General features: G+C 38.9%; 1 protein-coding gene across 11 annotated transcripts in view; it reads left to right on the top strand.

Moving 5' to 3' along the window:
- Prim2 (DNA primase subunit 2) overlaps nt 1-26296 on the top strand; it is a 397094-nt gene that overhangs the window by 146278 nt on the left and 224520 nt on the right. For all 11 annotated transcript variants that reach the window (XM_087204938.1, XM_087204937.1, XM_087204946.1 and 8 more), the window contains 2 exons: nt 16409-16504; nt 19423-19560. In XM_087204938.1, coding sequence (XP_087061064.1) covers nt 16409-16504; nt 19423-19560 — 234 coding nt within the window. The remainder of the gene's footprint in view (nt 1-16408; nt 16505-19422; nt 19561-26296) is intronic.

Here is a 26296-nt window from a genome sequence, read left to right as displayed (position 1 = left end):
TTTTTTTGATCAAGGCTATTTGGAGTCCTATATGCCTCATTTATCTGTATGTCAAGCTCTTTTTCCCTCCTTGGGAAGTTTTCTGCCATTATTTCTGTGAAGAGATTTTTTATGTCATCTGCACTCTCTCCTGTTTCTGCATTGAGTCCCATCCGTCTTATGTTATTCTTCTTTGCATCATCTAGGAGCTGCTGGATTGATTTCTCATGTTCCCTTATAATTTTGAAGCAATTTTTCTTTTCCTGGTCACTAATTGAAATCTTGTGTTCTATATCTGAAATTCTTTCCTCACATTGGCTCCTTCTGCTGTGTTGACTTCCAGTGGTGTTTTTCATGTCCTGGAAATCTATTTACATCTGTTTTATGGATTCCATTTGTTTCTTATGTTAGGATTCCATCATGTTCCTGAGCTCCTCTCTAGATTTGTTAATCATGTCTTGCACCAGGGGCAAAATTTCTCCTGTTATCTGAGAAATTATTTCTGATTTCATTTTTTCCAGATCCCCTTTTGTTGCCAGTTCAGTGGTTCCAGGTGGTTCAGTATCAGAGTGTTCCATCTCATTTCCCTTTGGGGTTGCTGTAGGTGATCTGGTAGTCTGGTTTTGAGACTTATTTATGTGTTTTCTCATTTCAACTGGGGCGGGGGGCTGTTAGCGGCTGCTCGGCTTACCTCCTCTGAGCTGGGAGAGGTGGGATAGGGGCCAGGAGCAGTGGTGTAGGGATGGTGACCCAAAAGCCCTTTCCTGTGGGCTGGGAGTAGAGGGACTGATGGTGGCCTGGAATCCCCTTCCTCTGGACCAGGAGCAGTGGGATGGCGGCTCAGAAGCCCTTCCCTCTGGGCCAGGAGTGGTGGGAGGGATGGTGGCCCGGAAGTCCCTTCCTCTGGACCAGGAGCAGTGGGACGGCAGCTCAGAAGCCCCTACCTCTGGGCCGGGAGCAGCGGGACTCAGTACCTTGGTCTGGTGGTCTGGTGTCCTCTGTGTCTTTGTAGTGTAGAACCACATTGCTTCCTGTCTGCAGCGGGGTGAATCGGCGTTGAAGCAATTTTTCTTTTCCTGATCACTAATTGCAATCTTATCTTCTATATCTGAAATTCTCTTGTCACCTTGATTCATTCTCCTGTGTAGACTTTGAATGGAGTTTTTAATGTCTTGGAAATCTATTTGCATCTGTTTTATGGATTCCATTTGTTTCCTATGTTGGGATTCCATCATGTTCCTGAGCTCCCCTCTGAATTTATTAATCATGTCATGCACTATGGGCACAATTTCTGCTGTTATCTGAGAGATTATTTCTGATTTCATTTTTTCCAGATCCTCTTTTGTTGCCAGTTCAGGGAGTCCAGGTCGTTGAGTATCAAAGTGTTCCATCTTGTTTCCATTTTGGGTTGCTGCAGGTGATCTGCAAGTGTGGTTTTGAGACTTGTTTACATTTCGGGGGGAAGGTGTGTGTGCTGTTGTTGCCTGCGCAGCTCACCTCCTTTCTACTGTTCGGGGTGGTACTGTGGCCCAGAAGCCTCCTCTTGTACACTGGGAGTGGCTCACCTTCTCTGTGCTGGTGGGGTGGTCTGGTGGTCTGGAAGCCTCCTCTTGTGCACTGGGAGGGGCTCACCTTCTCTGTGCAGGTGGGGGTCGGCTTTGTTATTCTTGAGTTCAAGTTTCCCTCGAAATTTGGACTGACAGTTCCCTATGTTTTCAATTTTTTTTTTTTTTTTTTTTGGTACTGGGGATTGAATTTGGGACCTTGCACTTGTGTGGCATGCCCCGGAACCACTGAGCTAAATTCCTGCCCCTATGTTTTTAATTTTTACTGCTCTCAAACTAACATATTTTATTATATTTTATTATATCTGTCCACTTATACTTTTTAGTCTTTTGGGGGTTTATTATACTGAGTATTATTTCCTATACATTTAAAATATTTCTTTAGGTTGAATATTCTCACCTTCCATAGTTTGTATATTTTATTTAGTAAACATTTTATGTCATACTGTGGTAAAAGCTGGAAATATAATCTATGCTTAGGTTCATGTTCTAGTAAGGGAGATATAAGTCACTACTCACTAGAGAAACAGATTATGTATATACAGATTTACAAGGTAGTCTTACAGTGGCCACCTGCAGAGCCAGGTGTGGAAGAGTGCAAAAGGGCTGTGTGTATGCTGGGGATCCAAAGGATCCAGTCAAGAGTTTACTGTAGATTCCCATGCAACTCCATATTAGGAGGCTGAAAAGTCTGCTGGAAGGTACTAGAAGCCAGATGATCTCCAAGGTGAAGGCAAAGACTGAGCTCCCCCAAAGTAACAGAAGTGAGCCTTCCTTCTGCTTTCCTTTTTTATTCCATTCAGACCACAAGCCTGTTTGTTGGTGCCACTCACACCCTGGGTAAATTCACCTTCAGTAAATCCATTCCATTACACCCAGAACTGTGCTAAGCCAATCAGTTGAGTGTTTCTTAGTCAAGTTGACACAACAGTTAACTGTCACAAGTATAATACATAAATACCCTAGTACTGTATGATTTAGGATACAGGTATATACAAGCATAGAAGAGAGAGTAATGATGATTGAGGAAATCTGGGGAAACTTTGCAGAGAAAATATGTTAGCAGCATAGAATTTTTCTAGTAGAAACAAGATATGAAAGCATACTTCAGATATGGGAAATATGTGTAAAGTTATATAGGTAAAAATCATGTGCAGGAAGTGCAGGTTGGTTCATACAGTTGGAAGACAAAGTTTATTTGGGGAAGAAATTGCAACTGGGAGGAGTTTAAAGGTGAAGCTGTTGTCTGGGAGAGTCTTTGGCTGTGGGCTATGTACCTGAGTTGCTGTTGTCTGAGCGGGCTTCTGGCTAGGATATGCATGCACTTACCAGTGGTATCTGGGGAGGCCTCTGGCTGTTGCTTGCCGACCTGTGTAGCTCTTTTCCAGGTGAGCCTTTGGCTGGGACCTGTGGGCCCAAGCTGCTGGTGTCTGGATGGGGCTCTGGCTGGGATCTGCCTGCCCCCGGGCAGCTCTGTCCACACGGGCTTCTGGCTGGGGTCTATGGGCACTTACCGATGGAATGACTTTTAAGAATATTTCTTTATAAATTACCCATTTTTTTAAAAAAGGAATTTTTTGTTGTTGAAGAGAAGAATTGTGCTTGAGTAATTAGCCCTTCCTTTTTAGTGTAAGTTTTGGTATATTCCAAACATGCCTATGCTGTTAAAATGCAGTAATAAAGTAATCCAGCAATTGATTTTTATATCGATTAGCTTTGCAGTGTTATTGAGATCAACATTCTAATTAGAATGTCATGATGGATATTAAATTATCACTCATTTTCTAGTATGTAATGCTTTGGAGATTACAAATGACAAATTTGTGAGGTACCATACCATTCTATCAATTTTAGTTAATTAACACAGCTATACAATGATAATTATTTCTTTTACTTTCTTTTTGTATGTTTGCTAAAGCTTTTCCAGTTAAAAAATTTTCCTATTATGATGTTTTTATACATTAAAATGAAGAAAGTATTGTGTAAGCTTTGGGTTGTAAATAGAAGAAAATAGTTCAACTTTAAGTTTATAAGTATGTGTGATGATACTCCCAAGCCTAAAACAGCAATTTCAAAAATTTAACATCACAACTTAAAACTAAAACTTATCTTGAAATTTAAAACAATACCTATTCTATTTCATCTCACACATTTGAGGTTCAGGACAGTTGTCCTGTTCCACATAGCATAGCATGGGTTACTTCGTTAGTGACTAGTCTGGTCTCAGATCTCCACGACAGCTTTACTGACATGCCTGGTGCTTGGGTGTGGTGCTTCTGGAAGGCTGGACTCTGCTAGGATCCTTTCCTCATGGTTCCTTAAGCAAGGTGGTTGGACTTTATTACAATCAGTGGTCCAGGACTGCAACCAAGTCAAGCAGCCTTTGAGAGGGCTGTCAGTCCTCCCAGGCAGTAGGCCTGGTACCTGTTACTTGTGCCTGCTCAGAGCAGTCACCAGCCAGCCAAATGCAAGGTGTGGGGGTGGGTGGCGAGGAGCTCTCGGCCTCAGGTGCAGGAATGTCAAAGAATGTGTAGCTATTTTTTGTCTCTACACTAAGATTAATGATTAGGTCAGTGCATCTGGGAAACAAATTTCCCTTTAGAGATCACCAAGGTAGAACCTGTATTTATTCAAAGTAATAATAGCAGTATTACAAATTTATGATATTTGCTTGTAACATTTGCTTCGTCCACACATTTAAAACTTATTATAAAAATAATTCATAACTGCTTCATTATATATCAAATGTTTTAAATGGTTGTCCCATTAATGATTCGTTTTAAGCATAATTTCAATATAGTTGGAATTAGAATTGTACTTTTTCACTTGCTAATATAGGTGTGTTGTACTTCAAGAAAAAAAGTCTTACTTAAAAATCATTTACTTACATTTATTCACTCCATGCCCCTTTCCACAGAGTTCAAGGCAAGTTGCAATAAGACACGTAATGTATATGTGCTGAAGCGAGCATAAGACACATAATGACAATCTGTATAGAGGCAAATTCTGAATAGTGGCATCATCATCTGCCCAATGCCTAAACCCTGAAACCCAGGAATTTCTCCTACCCTTCATCTGTAGTTTGTCAGTCTTTGCATCTGAAATATATCTGAAATCCGTCCACTTCTGTTCTTCACCAGTGCTCTTCTGGTTCAGGCTGCCATCTTCTTTTCCCTAAACCATCAGTGTCGCCTCTTAAAGGCTACACTACTACTTAAGCCTCTTTCTTTCGTTTTAATCCCTCCTACAACTCATGCTCAATTCAGGCAGCATTTAAAAATCAGTGTACATCAGTGTTCGCTTTCTTCTGCCTGAAACCTCTGTTTAATGCACCTTAAAAGTCTCAATGCACAGAGCCTGCAGACCCTGTCTACTTCTCTAGCTGCCCCAGCCCACGCTGGTCATTGCCCCGTCAGCCTTCTTGTTCTCCAGTCTGCAGCCTTTTCTTTTTAGATACTTTTTACAACCTAGCTGCTCTTACCACTGCTAGGGCTGCTTTTGCCTCAGGCTTTGTGTGACCGTATCCTTTTCCATTTATTGATTCATTTAATTTTAAATTTTTATTTTTTTATTTGTACATGTTTGCAGTACATAATGATGACATTCATTGTGGGGAGTTGGTACATGTACATAACACATCTTAACCCCACCCCATCTCTTGGTTCCCTTCCCACTTGCAAAAGTGTCATCTCTCTGTTCCCTATTATCTAGCTTTTATTTTGCTCTTTAAATTATTTATACTTTGTGTTTCTCATATAAGAGAGACTATTTGATATTTAAGCTTATATGTCTAGTTTATTTTACTTAACATTATGGTCTCAAGGTGCATCCATTTTTCTTCAGACAATTCAAATTTATCCTTCTTTATAGCAGAATAGCACTGTGTTGTACATAAATACCACACTTTCTTTATCCATTCATCTGTTGATGGACATATAGGCCACTTTCAAGATTTAGCTATTATGAGTTGTGCTGCTGTAAGCATGAATATGGATGGATCACTGTAGTATGATGTTTTTAATTTTGGGGGCCTGATACCTAGAAGGGGAATAGCTGGGTTGAATGGAATTTCTAATTTCAGTTTTTGAGCAAGCTTTATACAGATTTCCATAGTGATTGCACTAGTTCACACTCAACAATGTAGAAGGGTTCCTTTTCCCCTGCAGCCTCACAGGATTGCTATTATTTGATTTCTTGATGATAGCCACTGAATCCTTTCCATATAGGTGTCATTTCTTCAGAGAGTTTAGAACTGACCACCCAATTTAAAGTAAAAATCTGACCATTTTAGCACTTCCTCATTTTATTGTTGTCATAGATTTCTTGCTGCATTAATGGTTTCTTTCTTTCTTTTTTTTTTTTTTTTTGGTACTGGGGATTGAACTCGGGTCCTTGCACTTGCGAGGCAGGTGGCAGAACCATTGAGCTAAATCCCCGGCCCTCATGGTTTCTTCTTGTTCACTGTCTGTCTCACCCCATTTAAAATAAGCCTCATGAGGGCAGGTTGTTTTGTAATTGTTTATAGCTAGATCCCATCCACCTGTGGTAACATAGTATGTGGTACATGGTAGGTGTCTGAGTTACTTTTCTCATTGCTGAGACAAAATATCCAACACCCAAAAGTAAAGGGAAGAAAGGTTTATTTAGCTCACAGTTTGTAGAGGCTTCAGTCCATTATCCTCTGACTCCAAGGCAGGGTGGCATGGCAGAGGGGCATCACAGAGGAGAAATAGTTCATGGCAGGAAGAAGGTGGCAAAGCAAGCAAGGGATGACCACAGTTATTTCTGTCCCTTATATCTTATCCAGGCTACTTAGGGCAGGTAGCACTCACACCCTTAATCCTAGTACCCCTGATCCTAACATAGCTCCATGAATCAATCCCAGTGTCACACACTCTAGATCCAGCCACCTCTGGAAAAGCCCCTCTCATGACTGCATGAAGCTTTGAGAGGGGACATCTAGACACAAGCCATTACAGTAGGGTTGTAGGAAGAATGAATGAATCTTAGTAAAATAACGAAGGGCTAGAAAAAATGGTGATTTTTTTTTTTTTTTTTTTTGTACTGGGGATTGAACTCGGGACCTTGAGCTTGTGCGGCAGGCACCGGAACCACTGAGCTAAATCCCCGGCCCAAAATGGTGATGTTTTTAGGAAATCATAAGTTTATTTTAGGAGAGAAGACCCCCCACCCTCTCACTCCGGGACATGCTTTTTAGACTAGTAATAGTTAAAAGCATTACTGGACCTTTTAAATTTAGGGCTTTAATCTGTAGGTCCAGTGGCACTAGAAATCTGTACTTTTAGAGTGCTTCACTGGCAGATCTGATTTACATACACTAATTGTTTAAAGATAGGGAGCTTTGAGTTAGAGCTGTGTGGATTCAAATAGAAAACTCTTGGCCAAACTTTTTAAACATAATGGAATATTGTTGATTAGAGGCTTATAACTGCTTAAATCTTTGGGAAGCCTTATTTATAATCTACTTTACAGGCCAGTATAATATACTCATTCCAAAGTGGTGAGTCCAAGCTGATCATTTAGGGGTGTGGGAAGGAAATAAATACAGTGGCACCTTGATTCACAAATTTGATTCTTCCATATGTCTGGTCACAAACCGAATTGGTTGAGAACTGAATCAAATTTGAAGGTTAGGTTCAATGTTGACCTTATGGGGAAATTTGATTCAGTTCTCCTCCAGTTTGGTTTGCGACCAGAATTGTGGAAAGAATTAAGTTTGTGAACCTATGTACAACTGTAATTCTTTGTGTATATTTTTAATCTCATCCCTCTTAACATTTTTTTGGGGGTAGGCCATGTTTTATGCACATAATCTACAATAGTATATGCATATAATTTATAAATAAATATACACACTTTGGGCACATATGGTCAGAATATTAATTAATGAGAATGTGTGATGCAAAGAATATCAGTATCCCAGTCAGGATAAGTCAAGCACAGGTAATAAATGATCCCAAACTCAGTGACTTATAGAAAGATTGTTTCTTGCTCATGCTCTGTGTCTCTGTTGAGTCAGCTGCAGCCCTGCACTATGTTGTTTTGACCTGGAAGTCAGGCTGATTGAGTAGCTTTTATATACTGGAACTATACTAGTTGCTGGGTAGAGAAGAAGAGAACTGGGTAAACCACGTGCTCACAAAGCTTTTGTTGGGAGTGACACATGTCATTTTTGCTCACATTTCACTGGCCAGAGCAAGTCATGCGGCTTGGCCTGAGACCAGCAGGTCAGGCTCACAGTCCTCTCTCAGTGTGGACCTCTGCAACCCATAGCCTTTGCTTGTTGACTGTGCGGAGCATTTGCCTTGCCAGAATTCCTTCTTAATCCTGTCGGAATTTCTGGAAGAGTGAAATTGCTCTGTTCTTGATTTGATGAGGATTATGAAAAGAAAAAAGTTACACATAGTCAGAATCTTTAATTCTCTTAGCAAGGCAGCAATGTGGGAATATAACCTTACCAAAACAGTTAAAACCCAGTGTGATTTTTGCTTGACAAAAAATGTTATACCATTCTACTATGTCCCTTTCAAATAGTCACCTGCTGACTCTTGGGCGGGCGAGTGTGGGTAGTAGGGGTTGAGGTGTGGGTAATCAAGAGTGGTGGTGGGAAGAGCAGGACTTCAAAGCTGAAATGTTCAAGGTCTCTGCTGATTGAAAATTAACGAGAAGGTTGAGCTATTCTGCAATAGCAATGTAAGTTACTCAGGAAATGGGATTCCATTTAGAGCAGTTTGCTAATATATGTCTTTTCCCAGTACCGGGGATCAAACTCAGGACCATGTGCTTGCCAGGCAGGTGCAGCACCACTGAGCCATATCCCTGGCCCTAATATACATCTTTTCAAGAAGATGTTTGTTTTGTGCAGCCTAATACATCTCGGTTATGAGATGTTGCGTGGTAATCTAGCTTACTTTTATTAGGTGATTTGAATACCTTCCGCAAACCAAGACCTAGGTCAACTTAACTAATAAGATGACATGATTGTAGATGCTGGGTTTCTTGCAGGAAGCATTTCACTTTATTACCTAGGGAAAAAAGCCTGGAAAACAGAAATTAATAAAAATTTACTTTACAGATATAATAAATATTTACCATTCATTAAGTCATGTTCTTTGGTAGGGCTATTGTGGTAGGCCTATTGTATGTTTTTTAAAATCTTGACAAAAGCCACATGACAGAGATACTGTTTTCTTCATTTTACCAAAAAGAAACTGCAGCATGAAGAGGTTAACTGTCTTATTTAAGAGTTGAAGCCAGGTTTCTGTGATTTTAAAAACCATATACTTTCTATTAGTTTTATAATTGTTCTACTGTATGTTTTTACTCCTTCATGTGATTCTCTGATAGTAGAAGCAGGAAGACATTTATTCTTGTCTTATTCTTTTAGAGAATGAGTATTCTTTGCAGCAAGTGAAATATGCTCAGATTTTTCTCACTAGTGTTTAAGGAGAAAGCAAAAGAACACATACAGAATACTCAAGATAATTTTAGAAATATGAAATAATCAAGTCAATACCTGTTTATACTAATTAGTAAAGTTTCAGTGGTTCATTCTGCATTTGTCAGTGAGAATTTTCTTTGAACATTTAAATTGTGGTTAGAACTAAATAAATGAAGATTTAGAATGTGTGACAAGTGGGACTAACTTTTCACCAAGGAAAAGCATAATATTCACAGGCTGTCATGTAGGAAATGACATGAATTTTGGAACAAAAATGCATGATTTGTAATGTTGTTTACTTTAGGTGAAAGGTTTAGAAACACATTGAATTCCTTAAAATTTTATCCAGAATTTTTAATCTAAGCAAGGCTAGATAACTTGGGGAGATAGAGTTTAGTGAAAGGAAATCTCTTTACATTTTTAAATAACCTAGTAGTTTTTATTTAAATTCTTGAGCTTTTTTTTTGGTACTGGGCATTGAACTCGGGTCCTTACGCTTGTGTTGCGCAGCAGGCAGCGAAACCACTGAGCTAAATCCCCGGCCCTCTTGAGCTTTTTAATGTCTATTGAATCTGAGCTGCATTTCTAAAGCAAAAGACTAATCTCTGCACAAGTAAAGTCTTGTAACTAAAATATTCTGTTGTGTGGCAGCTGAACTAATGTGTGCTTTCCTGACATTCATTTGGTAAGCAGTTCATTGAATAGAAATTACTGTGGTTTTGTTAATATGAATGTTTTAAATTAGGGAAAGAAGAAAAATTGTGTTATACTACGTGAATTATTAAGTAATATTGTATATTGATATGGAATTTGTTTAGTTAGAACCTAAAATATTGTTAGGGCAAACATTTGTATGTTCAAAGATACTGATATCAATTTCTTTGTTGCTATAATAAATGGTTATAAAAGGGCCAGGGCAGGTTAATGTACTTGGCTTCAATATCAGTTTTGCCAGATCTAGTCAAAATTGTTTTGGCAAAAAACAATACAGTGGACCCTTGACTTATGAACTCCATTGGTTCCCGATGGCTGGTTGTAACTAAGTCAATACAGCTGAAATCTGGATGTTTACCTAGGTATGGCTAACAATAGGCAGATGAATCTTCCATTAACCTAGTTAATCCATGTTGTTCGTATGTCAGGCTGGATATAACTTGAGGGTCCACTGTACGTACAACCAGTTATTCTCATTAATAGGTAAGCACTGGCATATGGATTAAAATTTCATTTAATTTCAAATAAATAAGTATTCATTAAGAAAATTTAAATTGGATACATATTCACTTAAAAAGTAATGAAAGACCATTGTGAAGATGTGAAGATATTCTTTTTTAAAAAAAAAATTTAAAAATAAACTGGAAAAGCTGGTTGTCTTTATTTACAAGGTATCAAAAATATAAAAACTGTACAAAATCCAACAAAGGCAAAAATTGGGATATTCTTCTTTTGCTGTATCTTGATCATTTTCTTCCTTTATCAATTGCTATTTGAAGATTACATCTTGGTTCAAAAATTGGATCCTAAAATATAACTACCTGCTCTTAGTCTCTGCAGTGTGTATCTGGTTTTATATTTGAGTTTCGAAGGATTTCCTGTATGGAATGCAAAGTGAGAGGTAAATAGTCAATTACATAGTGAAATTACTGTCAACAGAGATTTATGTAAACAAAGCAAATACTAAAGCAGAATAATCTGATGTTTGCTCCTGGAGAAATATTTGCTGTTGGTAAACCTGCGTTTAAATACTCCGGAATGAGTGTTGAGTATATGTAATTTGTGCTTTGACATCCTTTTAAATTTTACCTGTAAGATTCCTCAGGGCATCTAGTTATATTTTCAGTTTCTGTATCTTTATTTTGTTCATACCAAAAAGAACTGAAGTGAAAAATTTCAGTTGATGATCTTGTCTCTCATTACTTTTGATATTACATGTTTGCTCAGTTTTCCTGTAAAGGGATATTTTTGTTTTTTCATTTGGAGACCACATGGTGTAGTTGGTTTTAGTGTTAAGAAATACTTTGGTTGTTAATCCAGTTTAATTTCTACTCATGATAATTAGCTGTAAAATGTTTTATAGTATTTTATCTATCCTGTAGGGTTACAATTAAATAAGTTACATAAGTGAAATAGAATAGCAACTAGCAGGTAGTACGCATGGATCTCAACCGTCATTGTTTTTTTTTGAAATTTAATTTCCTTTTTTTTTGTACTGCAGATGGTTTTTATTTTCCTGACATTTACATTATACAACTCTAATCACTAAATTCTTCTTCATCACTGAAGTATGTGCTCTTCTTTATCCTTGGGCGCCGTGAAACCTCTGACATTGAGGGGCCCATTTGTTCTGTTCTTCAATCTTGGCTTGCTGGGAGGCGGGCGATGGCTTGGCTGAGACTGTAGAGAGCGGGGTCTTCCCCTTCGTCTTCACTTTCTGCTACGTCCTCAGTTTCTTCTGGTTCGGCAATTTTCTTTTTCTTCTTTTTTTCTTTCTTCTTTGGAGGCTCGCGTTCTCCGAGCATGTTTTTTGAGAAGGTGGCCCTGGTGCAGTGGCGTTTCAACCCCGACTTTTCCTGGCCCCTTGCAGCGGCCGGGGCATCCCGCGCCCGGGCGGGGTCGGCGCAGAGCCCTGTGGTCTCGGCAGCGAAGGGGCCCTGCGCGGCTCTCTTCGGTTGGGCCGCACTGGCGGGCACATTTGAAATTTAATTTCTGTCATTGATTTTTTTTGTCATTGGTTTTTGAATAATCTGCAGATTGACACACCCAGCCTCCTTGACTTACTTTCTCATTGGTAAGAAACACTTTATCCAGAAAAGTTTTTTTTTTTCCTTTGAAGGTAGGATTTTGCTCTTAAAATTAAAACCAGTTTTCTATAGTAGTGATTAGCAACATGGTCTTAGGGGACCGGGGATTTAGCTCAGTGGTTCCACCACCTGCCCTGCAAGCTCAAGGACCCGAGTTCGATCCGCGGTACCAAAATAAAAAAAAAAGGAATATGGTCTTAGGCTCACTAGATGTGAAAAAAATGTGAAAATCATTAGGTAAGTATGTCAGAAGTAGTGATTCCATAATGATAGTCTGCTACTTATTGTGCTTAAGCTGGTAACCAGTATCTTTAATTTTGAAGTAATAAAATGAAATTAAAAGAATAAGCAGTAAAGAGACCAACAGTTACAAATTTTAAAATACCACTTATAACAACATCCAAAATATGGAATAGCTAAGGGATAAATATAATATGTACAAATATAAAAGAGAAAAATATAATGTGTTATACTTTCACTTAGAAAATTATATTTTGGTGTGGACTTTTTCTCATAGATAAACTTAAACGCACAAGTGTATACTCTTTAAGGATTTATTTTCATTGTCTTTGATCTAATTGTAATAATTTACCTTCATGTAGTAGTATTTCTTGGTATCTATGACAGTAATCATAAATCTCCTTAATTTTTTTGGTACCGGGGACCGAACTCAGGTCTTTGCACTTGCACAGCAGGCGGCGAAACCACTGAGCTAAATCCTCGGCCCTAAATCTCCTTAATTTTAAAAGAAATTTTATTGGCTGCAAGATATTTCATAATGTTCATTTACTTTTAGTTCTCTTTTTAACCTTTTAAAAATTAGTAAGTATAATGTCTAGAGAACTTAGAGCAAACAAAAACATGTAGTTGAGTATTAAGTGAATGTTAATCTGTCATCCAGGAGAGTAAATGAAGCATTGATGCCCTTGAAACCTCTCTTTGTGCCTTTCCCCTCTGTCTCCTAGACGAAATCACTAATATGGCTTTATGACAAATCACTTTCTTATTCTTTTGCCCCTAAACAGTAAGTTTTTTTATTATTAAAACAAAGCTTTATATATGTATATAATGGAATAATTCAGCATGTTTTTTCTGTATTATTCAGCTTAATATATTTATAAGATTTGTGCACATTGTATGGAATTGTGGTTTCTTTCAGTAAGGTTTTATAGTTTGTGGATTCCTTGCACAGCTTTCATTATATTTAATTTTTAGACAGTAGTTTTGATTTTATTGTAAATAATAGCTTTAAAAGGCCTATTACTGGATTTTGCTGTTGGTGTATAGAAATACAATTTCCTTTTCTGTGTTTGAATTCAGGAATCTTGCATAATTTGACCAGTAGTTTGAGTAATTTAAATGTTCTTTTGGTTTCTTCTGGATTTTCTAAGAATCCTAATCCTAATCTGTAGATAATGATTGTTTGTGTCTTCTTTTCCAACCCCAGAGGTTTGATTCTGGGCCCCAACTATCTGAATTTGTTTGCCCACCTCCCATCAAGAATACCCATAAAAATGGAAAAATGAGTTTATTTATAATTTGGCCAAATTGGAGGTGTCATTCCTGGCCTGCCTCTGAGCAAACACACAGCCCTCAGCAAACAACTGGCTACTCTCAGTAAACAGAACAGATGGCCATAAAGAAAATTTAGGATGAAATATATGTCTCCTCAGTACCAGAGTCCAGTGTTGTACATGCACCTGTGCTGACTCTCCTTGGACAGTCATAAACATTCCACTCCAGATCATAGCATCTCTTCTAGAAACTCATATAAACTGAATTCCACCCCCCCCCCCCCCCCCCCCCCCCCGTAGCTAGCTGCTGAAATCTGCTCTGGATTTCAGTCCCTGTTCACACCCAGACAGGAATAAAGTTTTTTCTCATACAAAGCCTGTGTCAGAGTGGCCTCTTGCTTACTGTTTGTAACATTTGGTGCTAGAAACCTGGGATAGTGTCCTCCCCTTGGAGGGTTTTATACCCTATTTTGAACACCCTACCAAGGCTGTCTGGTGTCTCCAGACTTTGCTCCAGCACTGTAGGCAGCTCCCCAGCTCCTGCCATTCCAGCAGCTGTCTCCTAGCCACCTTGGCCTGTTTTCCATGCCCTGTGGATCTCCCTCTCTTCCCTCTCGGAGCTTTGCCGCCCCCGCCCCGCGAGTCCTGCCCTCTCTTCACCTTAGCTCCTAGCTCTCTCTCCCCTCATCCACCAGGACGGAGAGAAGTCTGTCTTGCTTTTATGTGCCATTTTCACAGAAAAATCTCCAGAGAAAGACAGGTCTTTCCTTTTGGCGAGTGACCAATCAGGGTGAGGACCTTCTTGATCACTCACCCATGTTCAGTCACAGTCTGAGTCACAGCTAGAGATGGCCACTGTTTAACCTGTTGCTGCTCTCCATCATGCCAGGCATGACAGATCCTCTCTCTGTGCTCCAATGGGAATTTTTCATTCTTCTATTCCTCCTTCCTCTCCAAAAATCCAACTGACCTCACTCTTCCCTGGCAGCTTCCTGCACCCCCTGGAACCACAGCCACTCCCTCCCCTTCCCCAGAGGCTTCTGTCACCTCAATCCAGCTGCTCCTAGTCAGTTCTACAGAGCGTTGACCCTGCCTTCCAGTTCCCACTCAGTGAGGTAACAGGAAGAAAAAAAAAATAGATCAAAGGTCATCTCTGCCTGACTGGAGGTGCCCCTCCAGGGCCCTGCTTCAGATGCCACCAGAATGTTTACTGAGGACAGGAGTAAAATGTGGACAAATTTTCTACCAAAGCATAACAACACATGGTCTCAAATCCAACTGCCAATGGAAACCTTGTTCCCAACTGAAACCTCGTGAACCTGGTCTTTACTACTTGTATTTTTTATCAGCGTTCTGATCTTCTGAGCTCTGACCAGAATCTTCCATTAAGTTCAGCTTACAGCATTGTAGGGCTTCTCTAGCCAGCATCTCCAAACCTTTCTAAACTTGTCCCAAAACCACTCCCAAAGGCTTCTAAGTCACATGGTCATGTAGTCAGGGCAACAGTTCCATTCCTTTCTTGGTCACTTTCTCATCACTGGGACACAATACCCAACACACGTAATTTAAAGGAGAGGTTTGCCTTGGCTCACAGTTACAGTCCAGGGTCATCTGGCTCAAGGGCATGACAGAAGGGCACAGTGGTGTGCTGTGGATTGTTCACATCACAGAGGCCAGTACACAGGGAGAGGAACGAGCTAGCAAGAGAAATAAACCTTTCAGGTCACCCGCCCCCAGTAACAAGCCTCTTCCAGCCATACCCCACATCCTAAGAGCAAGTCAGCTGTTCCCACTCCCATGATTCTATAACCTTCCAAAAGCCCCACCTGTGAGCACATGAGACCTTTGGGGGACATTCCTGATCTAAACCATAACAGTCCTCCTAGGTCTCAATATAGTTCTCCACATAACTTTCCAAATACAGTCGCCAGCATGCAAAGATAAGAAAGCACACAGGGAAAACAAGACACTACAAATGAGAACCAGATAGGCACCATTAAAAAAAAAGTGTAAGTGTAACCAAAAGATTAAAACGGATTTTTTTTTTTTGGTACTGGGGATCGAACTCGGGAACTTGAGCTTTTGAAGCAAGCACCAGAACCACTGAGCTAAATCCCCAGCCCCTAAAACAGATCTTTTAACTACTTCAAGCTTCCTCAGGCAGAGAGCAGAAACTTCCACCGCCAGGCCCTGCACCAAGGGGTATTCACCAAAACCCTATTTTTAACATTTTTCTGAACTCTCTGCCTTTTGTCCTACCCTTCTATAAAATGGACTGACTGCTTCAGTTCACTGGGGCGAGGTGGGGGTAGGACTAGTTGGCCTCCCAGTTTGGTGAAATTGTGAATGAACTCATTTTTCCTTTTGTTTTTTTTGGTACCGGGGATCAAACTCAGGACCTTGCGCTTGTGAGGCAGGCTCAGTGCCACTGAGCTAAAATACCTATCCCCATTTTTCCATTTTTATAGGTACTCTTCTTTTTGGTACTGGGGATCGAACTTGGGACCTTGCGCTTGCAAGGAAGGCGATGGAACCACTGAGCTAAATCCGTGGCCCTTTATAGTTACTCTTAATGGTGGAAGAACAAGTACAATTTCACCTAATATAGATCAACAAATTAAAATAGCTTTACACAATAAAATTTAAGGTGATTAAGCATCATATTCGTTCATCATCTTAAGACATCCTAAAGTCAATAATTTGTATAAGGGCAACTCATGTAATATTTAAGTAACAGTTTGAGGAAAGCATATTTTGCTTTGCTGTAAAGTTCTGTTAAGAAAGGGTATTTTAAATACAATAAATAGCTGCAACTTGTTGGGCCCCTTTTTTTACGGCTCTGTTTCTCTGCTCTTTTGATGTATATTTTCAGATACTATCAGTAAAAATATGACAGAATATTGAATTTAGATTTTCTTCCATTTTTGTCATTAGTGATAATAGTGATTCATTAATCATATTAATAATTTGAGATATCAGGATATTGACTTTTTAATAGAAGTATAGAATGTTCACTAGAACAGGAAACATTTATGGAAACTGAATGCTGATTTAATGTTTTCAATTGTATAAAATGTTTCCTTTTAGATAAGTGATGAAGAGAAGAATCATCGAGAACAGGAGATTATTGCCTCATCATTAAGTCTAAGTGGGGCTCAGTTGGAATTGGAATCAGTGTATAAGGTATGTAAATGTTTAAAATATTTTCTAGGATTTGTTAAGTTTGTTACATTGAGGTTTATGTGCATATTTAACCAGCTCACTGGTGTGGCCCTCATCACCACAGCTGCTCCCTCTCCATCGCAGGTCATGGTCTCATCCTGCGCCAATATTCATTGCTCATCTTGGCCCCTTCCAGATAGACCTCCTTCCTAAACCTGCTGGGGCTCAGACCCTCTGCAGGCCTTCTGTTAAATGAGTAGTCTTGGGTGGGGATGTAACTCAGTGATAGAGTGCTTGCCTAACACGTGCAAGGCCCTGCATTTGTTCTCTAGCACTGCAATAATAAACAAAACCAAAACTTAATACTAAACGAACATGTGGGCTCTCACACTTGGCAAGGGCTGTCCCCTGCAGGACACCCTCACCTCCTGTTGGGCGCAGCGTCATGGTTGAATCCCTGCCTTCCCTGCTTTGGGTTTCGGACACTGTGCTTTGGACTGCTTCCTCTCTTGGTCATCTGGAATCCCATGCGGGCTCTGACCCTGCAAGCCTGTGTGCCCTCCTGTGCGAGTGCCTTCCTTACCCTACTCAGAGTTAGCGTCCTTTGTGCTGGATCACCTTAGCTCCCCCCACCTCTCAGTATAGATACTTTGTATTAACCCCACCAAATGGCTTTTAGAATGGTAGTCCTGAAGGGGAAGAGGAGAGAGATGAGATTCAATTTAAAATTTGATAACTGCCACCCCACAGTTCCCTTTGAAAGAAGGTACTGATCATCAATGGTGAATGCCAGTAGTTTAAAATTCTGCCTCCACATTAGCTCCTAATTCCAGCTTCCCTGTTTCTACCTGTTGGACCATCATTCAGTCAGCCTTTCAAGCTTAGAGTATGGGAATCAGTATTTATTCCTCCCATATCACACATCTCCCATTACTCTGCTTTCACATCATCTTTTTGCTTCCTCTCGGGCATTTTTATTTCCACTGTGACCATTCCAATAAGCTAGACTCATAGAATAGTATAGCTAAAGAACCTGTAAGAATCATTTAGCTCATCTGTTCATCCTCTCTCCTGGTTTTATGAATCCAGCTGCTGAGGTTTAGTCATTTATTAAATTTACTAAGTCATAAATCTAATGAGTGGCAGACTAAATGGATTCTAGACTTGGACTAAAACTCTTGTTTCCAAACTTTTGTTCCTTTCCTTGGCTATGTTACCACACTTAACTCTTTTACCTGTTCCTCTTACATGTCCTGTTGATTCACCTTCTTAGTGCAGTAGTTTGTGGTGCTACTCGGTAGAGCTGTTTGGCTTTCCATGTGTGTGTCTTTTGCTGTTCTCTCCTAAGAAATGAACTCCTTGAGGGCAAAGACTTGTAGCCATAGAAATGAGTACATTTATCAAAAGGTATGTGATGTTTAGATGTGAGATATCATCAGATATAGAATTGTAGGCATGCAGATGTCACTTTTCCCTACAAGATGGGTGAAGAGGCAATTTGAGGATTAGTTTTTACCTAATTTCTTGTCTCATTTTAAAAAGGAGAAAAATGAGTGAGGATGATTTTCACAGTTAATACCATATTCTGCTTATCTCTTAAAATTTTAAGGTAGTTTATATACTTAAAATTTTAATTTTAATTTTAAAAATACATACAGTATTAATGGCAAATAATTATTTTAATAGTAAACCTGAATGCTTATTACGGTGGTACTTTGGTTCACAAACTTGATTTGTTCTGTGATTCTGGGTAAGAAGTCTGTGTTCATGTTTGTGAAGGGAATGGCCCTTGTCCTCTTTGTCACCATATGCAGAGTTTGTGAACAGAAGCAAAATTTTGCTGAACACTTTTTTTTTTTTTGGTACCAGGGATTGAACTCGGGTTCTTGCACTTGCAAGGCAAGCGACGGAGCCACTGAGCTAAATCCCCGGCCCAGAACACTTTTGTTTGCAAATGGAATTGTTTCCATACAGAAGCATTCGTGAACTGAAGTATTACTGTATTTCCATTTCTTATTGTTAGGGTTAGTTTCTCAAATATGTTTCTCTAGAGAAAAAAATGGAAATGTAGATGAAGAAATTTGAAATTACTTTGCTAACAAGTACTTTTCAGCACTGAATATGTTGAATACAGATTAAGATTTTATTCAGTGCAGAATAAAATGTAGAATATGTCTATGAGATTAATATAACATGCTTAAAAATCTTGAGTTACAAGTTTGAAATCCTGGGCATTATAATTTGTAAATTCATAGGTTATGAATAAAAATAATGCATTATAGCTTGGCTTTTGTGTTAGTCAACTTTCTGTCACTGTGACAAAATATCTGAGCAGTGAATTCAGTCCATGTTTGTTTGGTTCCATTGCTTCTGGGCTGAGGTGAGGCAGAGCACCATGTTGGGGATCATGTGGTGGAACACTGGGCTAACCTCATAGAAGATAGGAGGTAGAGAGGAAGGGCCTAACAGGAAGGGGCGAGGGGCAAGATATATTCCCCAATGGCACATCTCCACGACCCACCCCTTCAACTAGTCCCTACTGCCTCAGTTTCAGTGTCCTCCCAGTAATGCCATCAGATAATGAGTTCATCAATGGATTAATCCACTGATGAGGTTAGATACTGCACGATCCAATCACCTTCCAAAATCTGAACTTTTGAACACATGAAACTTTTGGGGGACATTTTAGATCCAGACAATAGCAGCTATTCTTTCATTATTATTATTAAAACATCTCTGAAACAAAAAGTTTATTTTTGTACTGCTATGACTAAATTAATGCTAATAGTTTAGTTTCAAGGAATATAAATTGGTCTTTTTGTTTTTTTTTATTTGCCAGGACTAATGAATTTCTTTGTTTAGACTTAATATTTATGAAGAGTAGTAGGATTTCTTAATTATAGGTATTGACTTATTTTTACCATTTCATCTGAATTCAGATCCCTTTTGCTGATGCTCTGGATTTGTTCCGAGGAAGGAGAGTCTATTTAGAAGATGGTTTTGCTTATGTGCCACTTAAGGACATTGTAGCAATTATTCTGAATGAATTTAGAGCAAAATTGTCCAAGGCTTTGGCGGTAAGTATTTCATTCATTTCTACATTCACACTTTCAGTTATGTACCCTTGGAAGTTTTGTTCTGTCTTCTTTAGGGAATAAGTTAATTTAATTTTCATTGTGATATTTATATTGCTTGTGCTGTTCTTTTTTTTTTGGTACCAGGGATCAAACTCTGGTCCTTGCTCTTGTGCGGCAGGCGGTGAAACCACTGAGCTAAATCCGCATCCCTTGTGCTGTTCTTTTAATTCCAGAACCCCTAGGGGTTTTTTTTGTTTTTTGTTTTTTGGTACTAGGGCTCGAACTCAGGACCTTGCACTTGCAAGGCAGGTGCTGGAATCACTGAGCTAAATCCCTGGCCCTCAGAACCCCTAGGTTTCTATTTGCTAGTATCTATACTGTGCAGTAGTTGGTTTTCAACTTTTCTCTCTTCTATAATACTAATGATGAGCTGATTAATTTGTGAATGGCCTCTGTGAATTTCAAGGTCATATCTGTTTTCCATACAGCTGGACTTCACATATGTCCTTTAACAGTCAATGTGGTCTTTGGTATATATAGCCCCTAAATTTTTGTTCTGAATTAGGATTTTGTGTGAGTAAATTTGTTCTTTGTCTTTTTGAGGTGGTGGGGATTGAACCTAGGGCCTCACATGTTAGGGAAAGTATGTATTCCACCATGGAGCTGTACCCCTATCCTTAGAAGAAGGTCTTACTATAAAAACAGTGCCATGCAAATGCTGCGATAAAGAGCCCAGTACTGGGTGAAATTGGAGGTGGCTGTGTTGATCAAATGACAGAATTAGTGCATTTAAGTAGTTGTTGAAAACATGACTTTTAAGTGGTGATATCTTAAAACTAAATACATTTTATACAGTTGTCCTTTAATCTAGGTCTAGTTTTTTTTTTAACTACTTTTTTGTACTTAACATGGAAGAGGACTTCAAAATACAATGATGAGGGGCCGAGGATTTAACTCAGTGGTTCTGCTGCCTGCCTTGCAATTGCAAGGTCCCGAGTTCGATCTCTGGTACCAAAGTACAATGATGAGGCATCTTTAAGCTATGCTTATTATTATGTACTCATGTCCTTTTGAGTTAAACATTGTAGTATTTTCTGGTCTAAATTTTATTGACTTTGTGAGGTTACCTAAACGTATATCATCTGTTTATATCAGCATTTGGGAGGACTATAATATTAACTGTTTTTGTTAAATGAGGCAATTTATGAAAATACCTCATAGATGTTTAACTGTGTGTGTGTGTGTGTGTGTGTGTGTGTGTGTGTGTGTGTTTGTAGAGGATTAAACGTAGGGCCTCACAAATGCTAGGGAAGAAGAATTTAACTGTCAAAATAAATTAATATTGATGTGTTAATATTGTCTAATTGTCAGACCCTGTTCGCATTTCATCAGTTGTCTTAGTTGTGTCCTTTATCTCAGAAGAATCCAAAGCGAAATCACACGTGTTATTTGTCGTGTCTCTTTAGTCTCCTCCAGGCTTGAACAGATTCTTTGTTTTTCCTTGACTTTTATGGGCTTTATAGGCTAGTTTTCAAGTTATATATCTTGAGCAACAATATCATAGATAAGATGCTATGTTCTTTTTATTGTGTTCCATAAGGTGGCTTTATTTTGATTCTAATTCTCATTGACATTATCAAAATTTATTTGTTCATTCTATTGTTGATAGGCATTTGGACTTTTTGTTCTTTTTGGTTATTACTAATATTGCTGCTCCAAACATTCTAGTACATATTTTGACAAACACGTTTTTGTGCTGGTTATACGTCTCAGAGTGGAATTGTAGTGTATAGAGGCTGTCAGTGTTCAGTTTTAGTGGACTGAGATTTACTTTAAAGGAATTTGTCCTGCTCACTGGTATGTTCTGCAGAGTTCTGATCTCAGTGTCTTGGATTGGTAGTAGAAGGTCAGGACTTGTGTTTTAGGCAGTACTTGGCTTCTGTGTGCGGGGACAGGCCTGTCTGAGAGCAGGTCCAGGGAGCCCTTTGACTTATCAGGAAGGAGAGTGGTGGAGTACTGTATTCCTTTGGGACCTGTCCTGAGCTGTGGAAAGGTGAAGAAGGAAGTGAAGGAATTTCTTTTAGTGTTGTTGGTGAAGTAAAAATCTTAACCTGTTGCTGTAGTCTCTTTATCACTGTCCTTTCCAGTGGTGGAGGGTTCAACTTTGGAGTATGTAATTGAAAATGTTCAGCTTTACACATGGAAATATTCTTGTAGGATGAGAAAAAGTGCCCTAAAGTGAACTTTAAAGAAGTATTTTAATTTGTGGTAGAAGGTGAAATAAAAGATACTAGGGAAGTTTGTAAATTGATAGAAGAATTTCACCCCAGGTGGTATCTGAAAGCTTGTTCTTGTCATTGTGTGATTTTCATAATACAACTAATCTGGGTTTTAAAAATGCTTTAAGACTGTTAAAATTTTTTTTTTTTGGTACTGGGGATCGAAATCAGAACTTTGTGCTTGTGAGGCAGGCGGTAGACTGTTAAATATTTGACATTACTTTCTCCTTTGATCTGAACTCTTTTTTTTTTTATACCCTGCAGACCCACTGAGTTTCACTGTGGCTCACCTTCCTCTAGGAACCCTTTCTGAAGTCCCAGGATCATGCTAAGTGTGTGTCCTTTGTGTTCCCACAGAACTCTGCACACCCCAAGTTATGATGAAACTATTCTCATTATGTTTTTTTCTCCCAACTAAAATATAAGCTCCAAAAGTATGGGCTCTGTGTTAATTCCAGTGTTTTATCTAGTGTGGCATGTGTCACATTTCATTGCTCAGTGAAACTCTTTGGACTGATAGATACGGGGTGAGAATATGAAGTTTCTTTTGTTCATAGTTAGCAGTTTATGCATATCTCATTTTCTCCACACTGCTAACCTCTGAGACAAACAGGGATTGTAATATACTGCATACAGATGAGGAAAAGGCAGCTTGGAGAGGCTAGGTCATTTGTCCAGAGGTATGCTGGTGAGTAATGCTGGAGTGAAGACTGGGTCTAAGGTTTTCTGTTTGTGACTTTTAGGGCCTTTTGATGATATCTGTGCTCATGTAAGGAGCTGGACAACTGAAGATTTAGATCTTCAAACTCTGAGAAGATATTAAAAGGTCCACTTATAGGCAAAAAGGGTGAATTTGGACCTATGGCACAATAGATTGATAACCAGGTAGGGAAAAGAGTGAAAAGGATACTTTTTATGCTTCACTTATATATAACAGTCTTAGAAGCTACAGTCAGTTTTGCATTTAATGGTATATTTTAAAATAACTTTTTATTTCTTCATCCATTGTTTTGTGTGTGAGGGATACAGTACTTAAGACAGCTTAAGTGAATGTAAGTGAATATAAGTGAATTTCTTCACTTATAGAGCTTATATTCTAGTAGGAGAAAATAGAAAATTACTAAAGAAATAAATAATAACCATGTTATATGTGACAAGGAAGCAGCTGAAGAAATATAAAGGAAAGTACCTTCTAGGCAGGGAAAAGTCACTAATGCAAAGGTCCCAAAGAGGGAACTTTGGCACTTTTCAGAATAAAAAAGCCAGTGTTGCAGGAGTGTGGTGAGCTACAGGAATGGTCTAGGATGAGGTTGCACTGGCTTGATGTAGGGCTTCCTAGGACTTTGAATAAACCACAATGAAGAGGTTTATTATTATTATTATCATTAGTAGTATCGGGAATCGAACTTGGGACCTTATGCTTGCCAGGCAGGTGGCGGAACCACTGAGCTAAATCTCCAGTCAATTTTTTTTTAAAGCTTAATGTAGTGGAAAGTAATTAGATGCTTTTGAATAAGGGAATGATACAACCTGATTTATGCACCGCCCTCCTCCCCCAGCATGGATTGAACACAGGGCCTTTGCGCTGAGCTAAGTCCCAGCCCTTTTTAAAATGGCTTTTATTTCAAGGCAGTTGTCTGGCTGGGCTCAAAATTGCTATCGTCCTGCCTTGGCCTCCCAGAGTGCTGGCATTACAGATGATTTTTGCTTTGAAAACCTCTTTGGAGAGTAAAGAAAGAATGGAAGTAGGAGGACTAGTTTGGAAGTTTATCACATTAATCTAGGCTTGAAATGGAGTCAGTGGTGATAACAATTGACACTGGATTTCAGTTATGTTTTATAAGTATTGTTGACATGGTAGATTGGTGTGAGGGGAAAAGGAATAATTGGAATAATGATGATGATAATAATAGCTGAAGCCTAACAACAATTTAATATTTTCCAAGTGCTACTTTAAATGCTTTCATAAACTAGCACATTTCATGTTTGTGGTGGTGTTACTACTCTGAGCTTTGGCCTGTCTCTGCATGGGTAGTGAGGGACAGAAGCGGTCAGAGTCAGTGTTCCTGACCACTGTGCTGCTGATGAGGAGTGTTGCCGTTACCACAATGTGAATGATGTGAGAAGAATACATAAAATCAAATCACGAGGGCAGAGGATTTAGCTCAGTGGTTCTGCCGCTTGCCTTGAAAGTGCAAGGTCCCGAGTTACATCCCTGGTACCAAAAAATAAAAAATTAAAAAAAAAAAATCAAGATATCTGTTCTGACCCTGTTAAGTGGGAATAGCAGGTGTGAAGCTGGATTTAGGGTTCTGTATTCCTGGGGAGGAGGGTGGGGAGCTAAGGGACTGTAGGAAACCACACAGGAAAAGTATGGTAAGTCAGTGGAGACGAGGGAGGACCCACAATTGAGCCTGGATTTTCATAGGCTGCCACTCTGTATCACTTAGCATTGTCTGTTTTTAGGATATGCCACACATCCTTAAATTGCAGCAGAATTTCCCTTAAAGAAATAGTGCTATAAATTTTCTCACATAGTACTATAAATTTCATTTTCTGTTTATGGGACTCTTTATTAGAGGGTGCAAGTAAAATGTTAAAAACACAGACTTTTGCTAGGTGTGTTGCCATGATCCTGTGATCCCAGGTACTTGGGAGGCAGAGCACTGCTTGAACTCAGGAGTTCAAGGACAGTCTGGGCAATGTACCAAAACCCTGTCTCAAAACAACAGCAAACAGATTTTTGGAAAATATATTTACACACTTCTTTTCATTGACATACAATTTTACTATATATATTAATTGTACATATATTTTAGGGTACAATGTGATGTTTTGATACATGTATACATTGTGTAATAATCAAGTCTAGGTATTTAGCATACCAATCATGTCATATATATTTCATATCTTTGTGGTGACAACATTCAGTGTCCTCTATTCTAGCTATTTTGGAGTAGTCCCTGGAATGTTGTTAACTGTAACTCTGTGCCCCAGAACTCCAAATGTCATTCCTCTGAAGTGTGCCTAGTGACCAGTTTATCCTCATTGCTCCTCCCCCACCCTCCTTGGCCTCTGATATCTACTCTGAGATTAGCTTCTCTGGACTTCACATGTGAGTGAGATCCTGAGTGTTTCATTCTTCTTATTTCACTAACATAATGTCCACCAAATTAATCCATGTTGCACAAATGATAGGATTTTGTCCTTTAAAAAAATAATTCCCCAAAAGGAATGTAAACATTATGTACTACAAACATGTACTAATAAAAAAAATGGAGAAAGAAGAGGAAAAAAATAACTGAATAGTATTTCATTGTATATGTATATCTATAATGTGTGTGTGTGTGTATTTGTGAGTTTGTGAATTTGCTGGATCATATGGTATTTTTAATTTTTGGGGGAACCTCCATATTGTCTATAATAAGAGTACAGTTTTCATTCCCACCAGCAGTATTAAAGAATTTACCTTTTCTTCACATCCATATCCACATTTTTTTGTATTTTTGATAATACCCATTCTAATTTGGGTAAGGTGATGTCTCGTGGTTTTGACTTCGCATCCTTGATGATGAATGATGTGGAATTTTTTTTTCATATATTTGTTGGCCATTTGTATGTCTATGGAAATGTTTATTCAGGTCTTTTGCCCTTCTAAAATCATTTCTTTCGGGGTGGTACTGGGGATTGAACCTAGGACCTTCATACTGAGTTAAATCTCCAACTGTTCTTTATTTTTCAGTTTGAGTTAGGGCTTACTGAATTGCTAAGTTGCCCAGGCTGGGTTTGAACTTGTGATCCTCTTCCCGCAGCCTCTTGAGAGTGCTGGATTACAGGCATATGCCACCGTGTATAGTTTACAATTGGATTTTCATTTATTTATCTATTTTGCTACTGAGTTTGAATTTCTTACATGTTCTAGATATTAATTCTTTTTAGATGTATAGTTTGTAAACATTTTTTCCCATTCTGTAGATTGTCTCTTCACCCCATTGATTGTTATCATTATTGTGGAGAATAATTATTTAATTAGTTAATTTTATGGCTGCTCTGGGGATCGAACTCAAGACCTCATATGTCCTGAGTAAGTGCTCTACCAGTGAGGTATATCCCTAGCTCCTGTTGTGTAGAAGCTTGTTGGTTTAATGTAGGCTCCTTTGTCTATATTTTGTTTGTTTGTTTGGTACCAGGGATCGAACTTGGGTCCTTGCGCTTGCACAGCAGGCGGTGAAACCACTGAGCTAAATCCCTGGCCTCCTTTGTCTATTTTTGTTTTTGTTGCCCGTGCTTTGGGAATCTTACTGAAAAACTCTTGTCCAGTCAGTGTCATGGACCATATCCCCTGTTTTCTTTTGTGGTGCCATAGTTTCAGGTCTTTTTACCTTTAAGCTTTTCATCCATTTTTAGCTGATTTTTCTATATGGTGAGATACAGAGTCATTTAGATATGGAAAGAAG

This window comes from Heterocephalus glaber, unplaced genomic scaffold, assembly GCF_053883595.1.
Source record: "Heterocephalus glaber isolate CG9 unplaced genomic scaffold, H.glaber_assembly_v1.0 deba00000594, whole genome shotgun sequence".
Classification (NCBI taxonomy): domain Eukaryota; kingdom Metazoa; phylum Chordata; class Mammalia; order Rodentia; family Bathyergidae; genus Heterocephalus; species Heterocephalus glaber.
The sequence above is the reverse complement of the archived record's forward strand: the minus strand, read 5'-3'. Positions and strand labels throughout refer to the sequence as shown.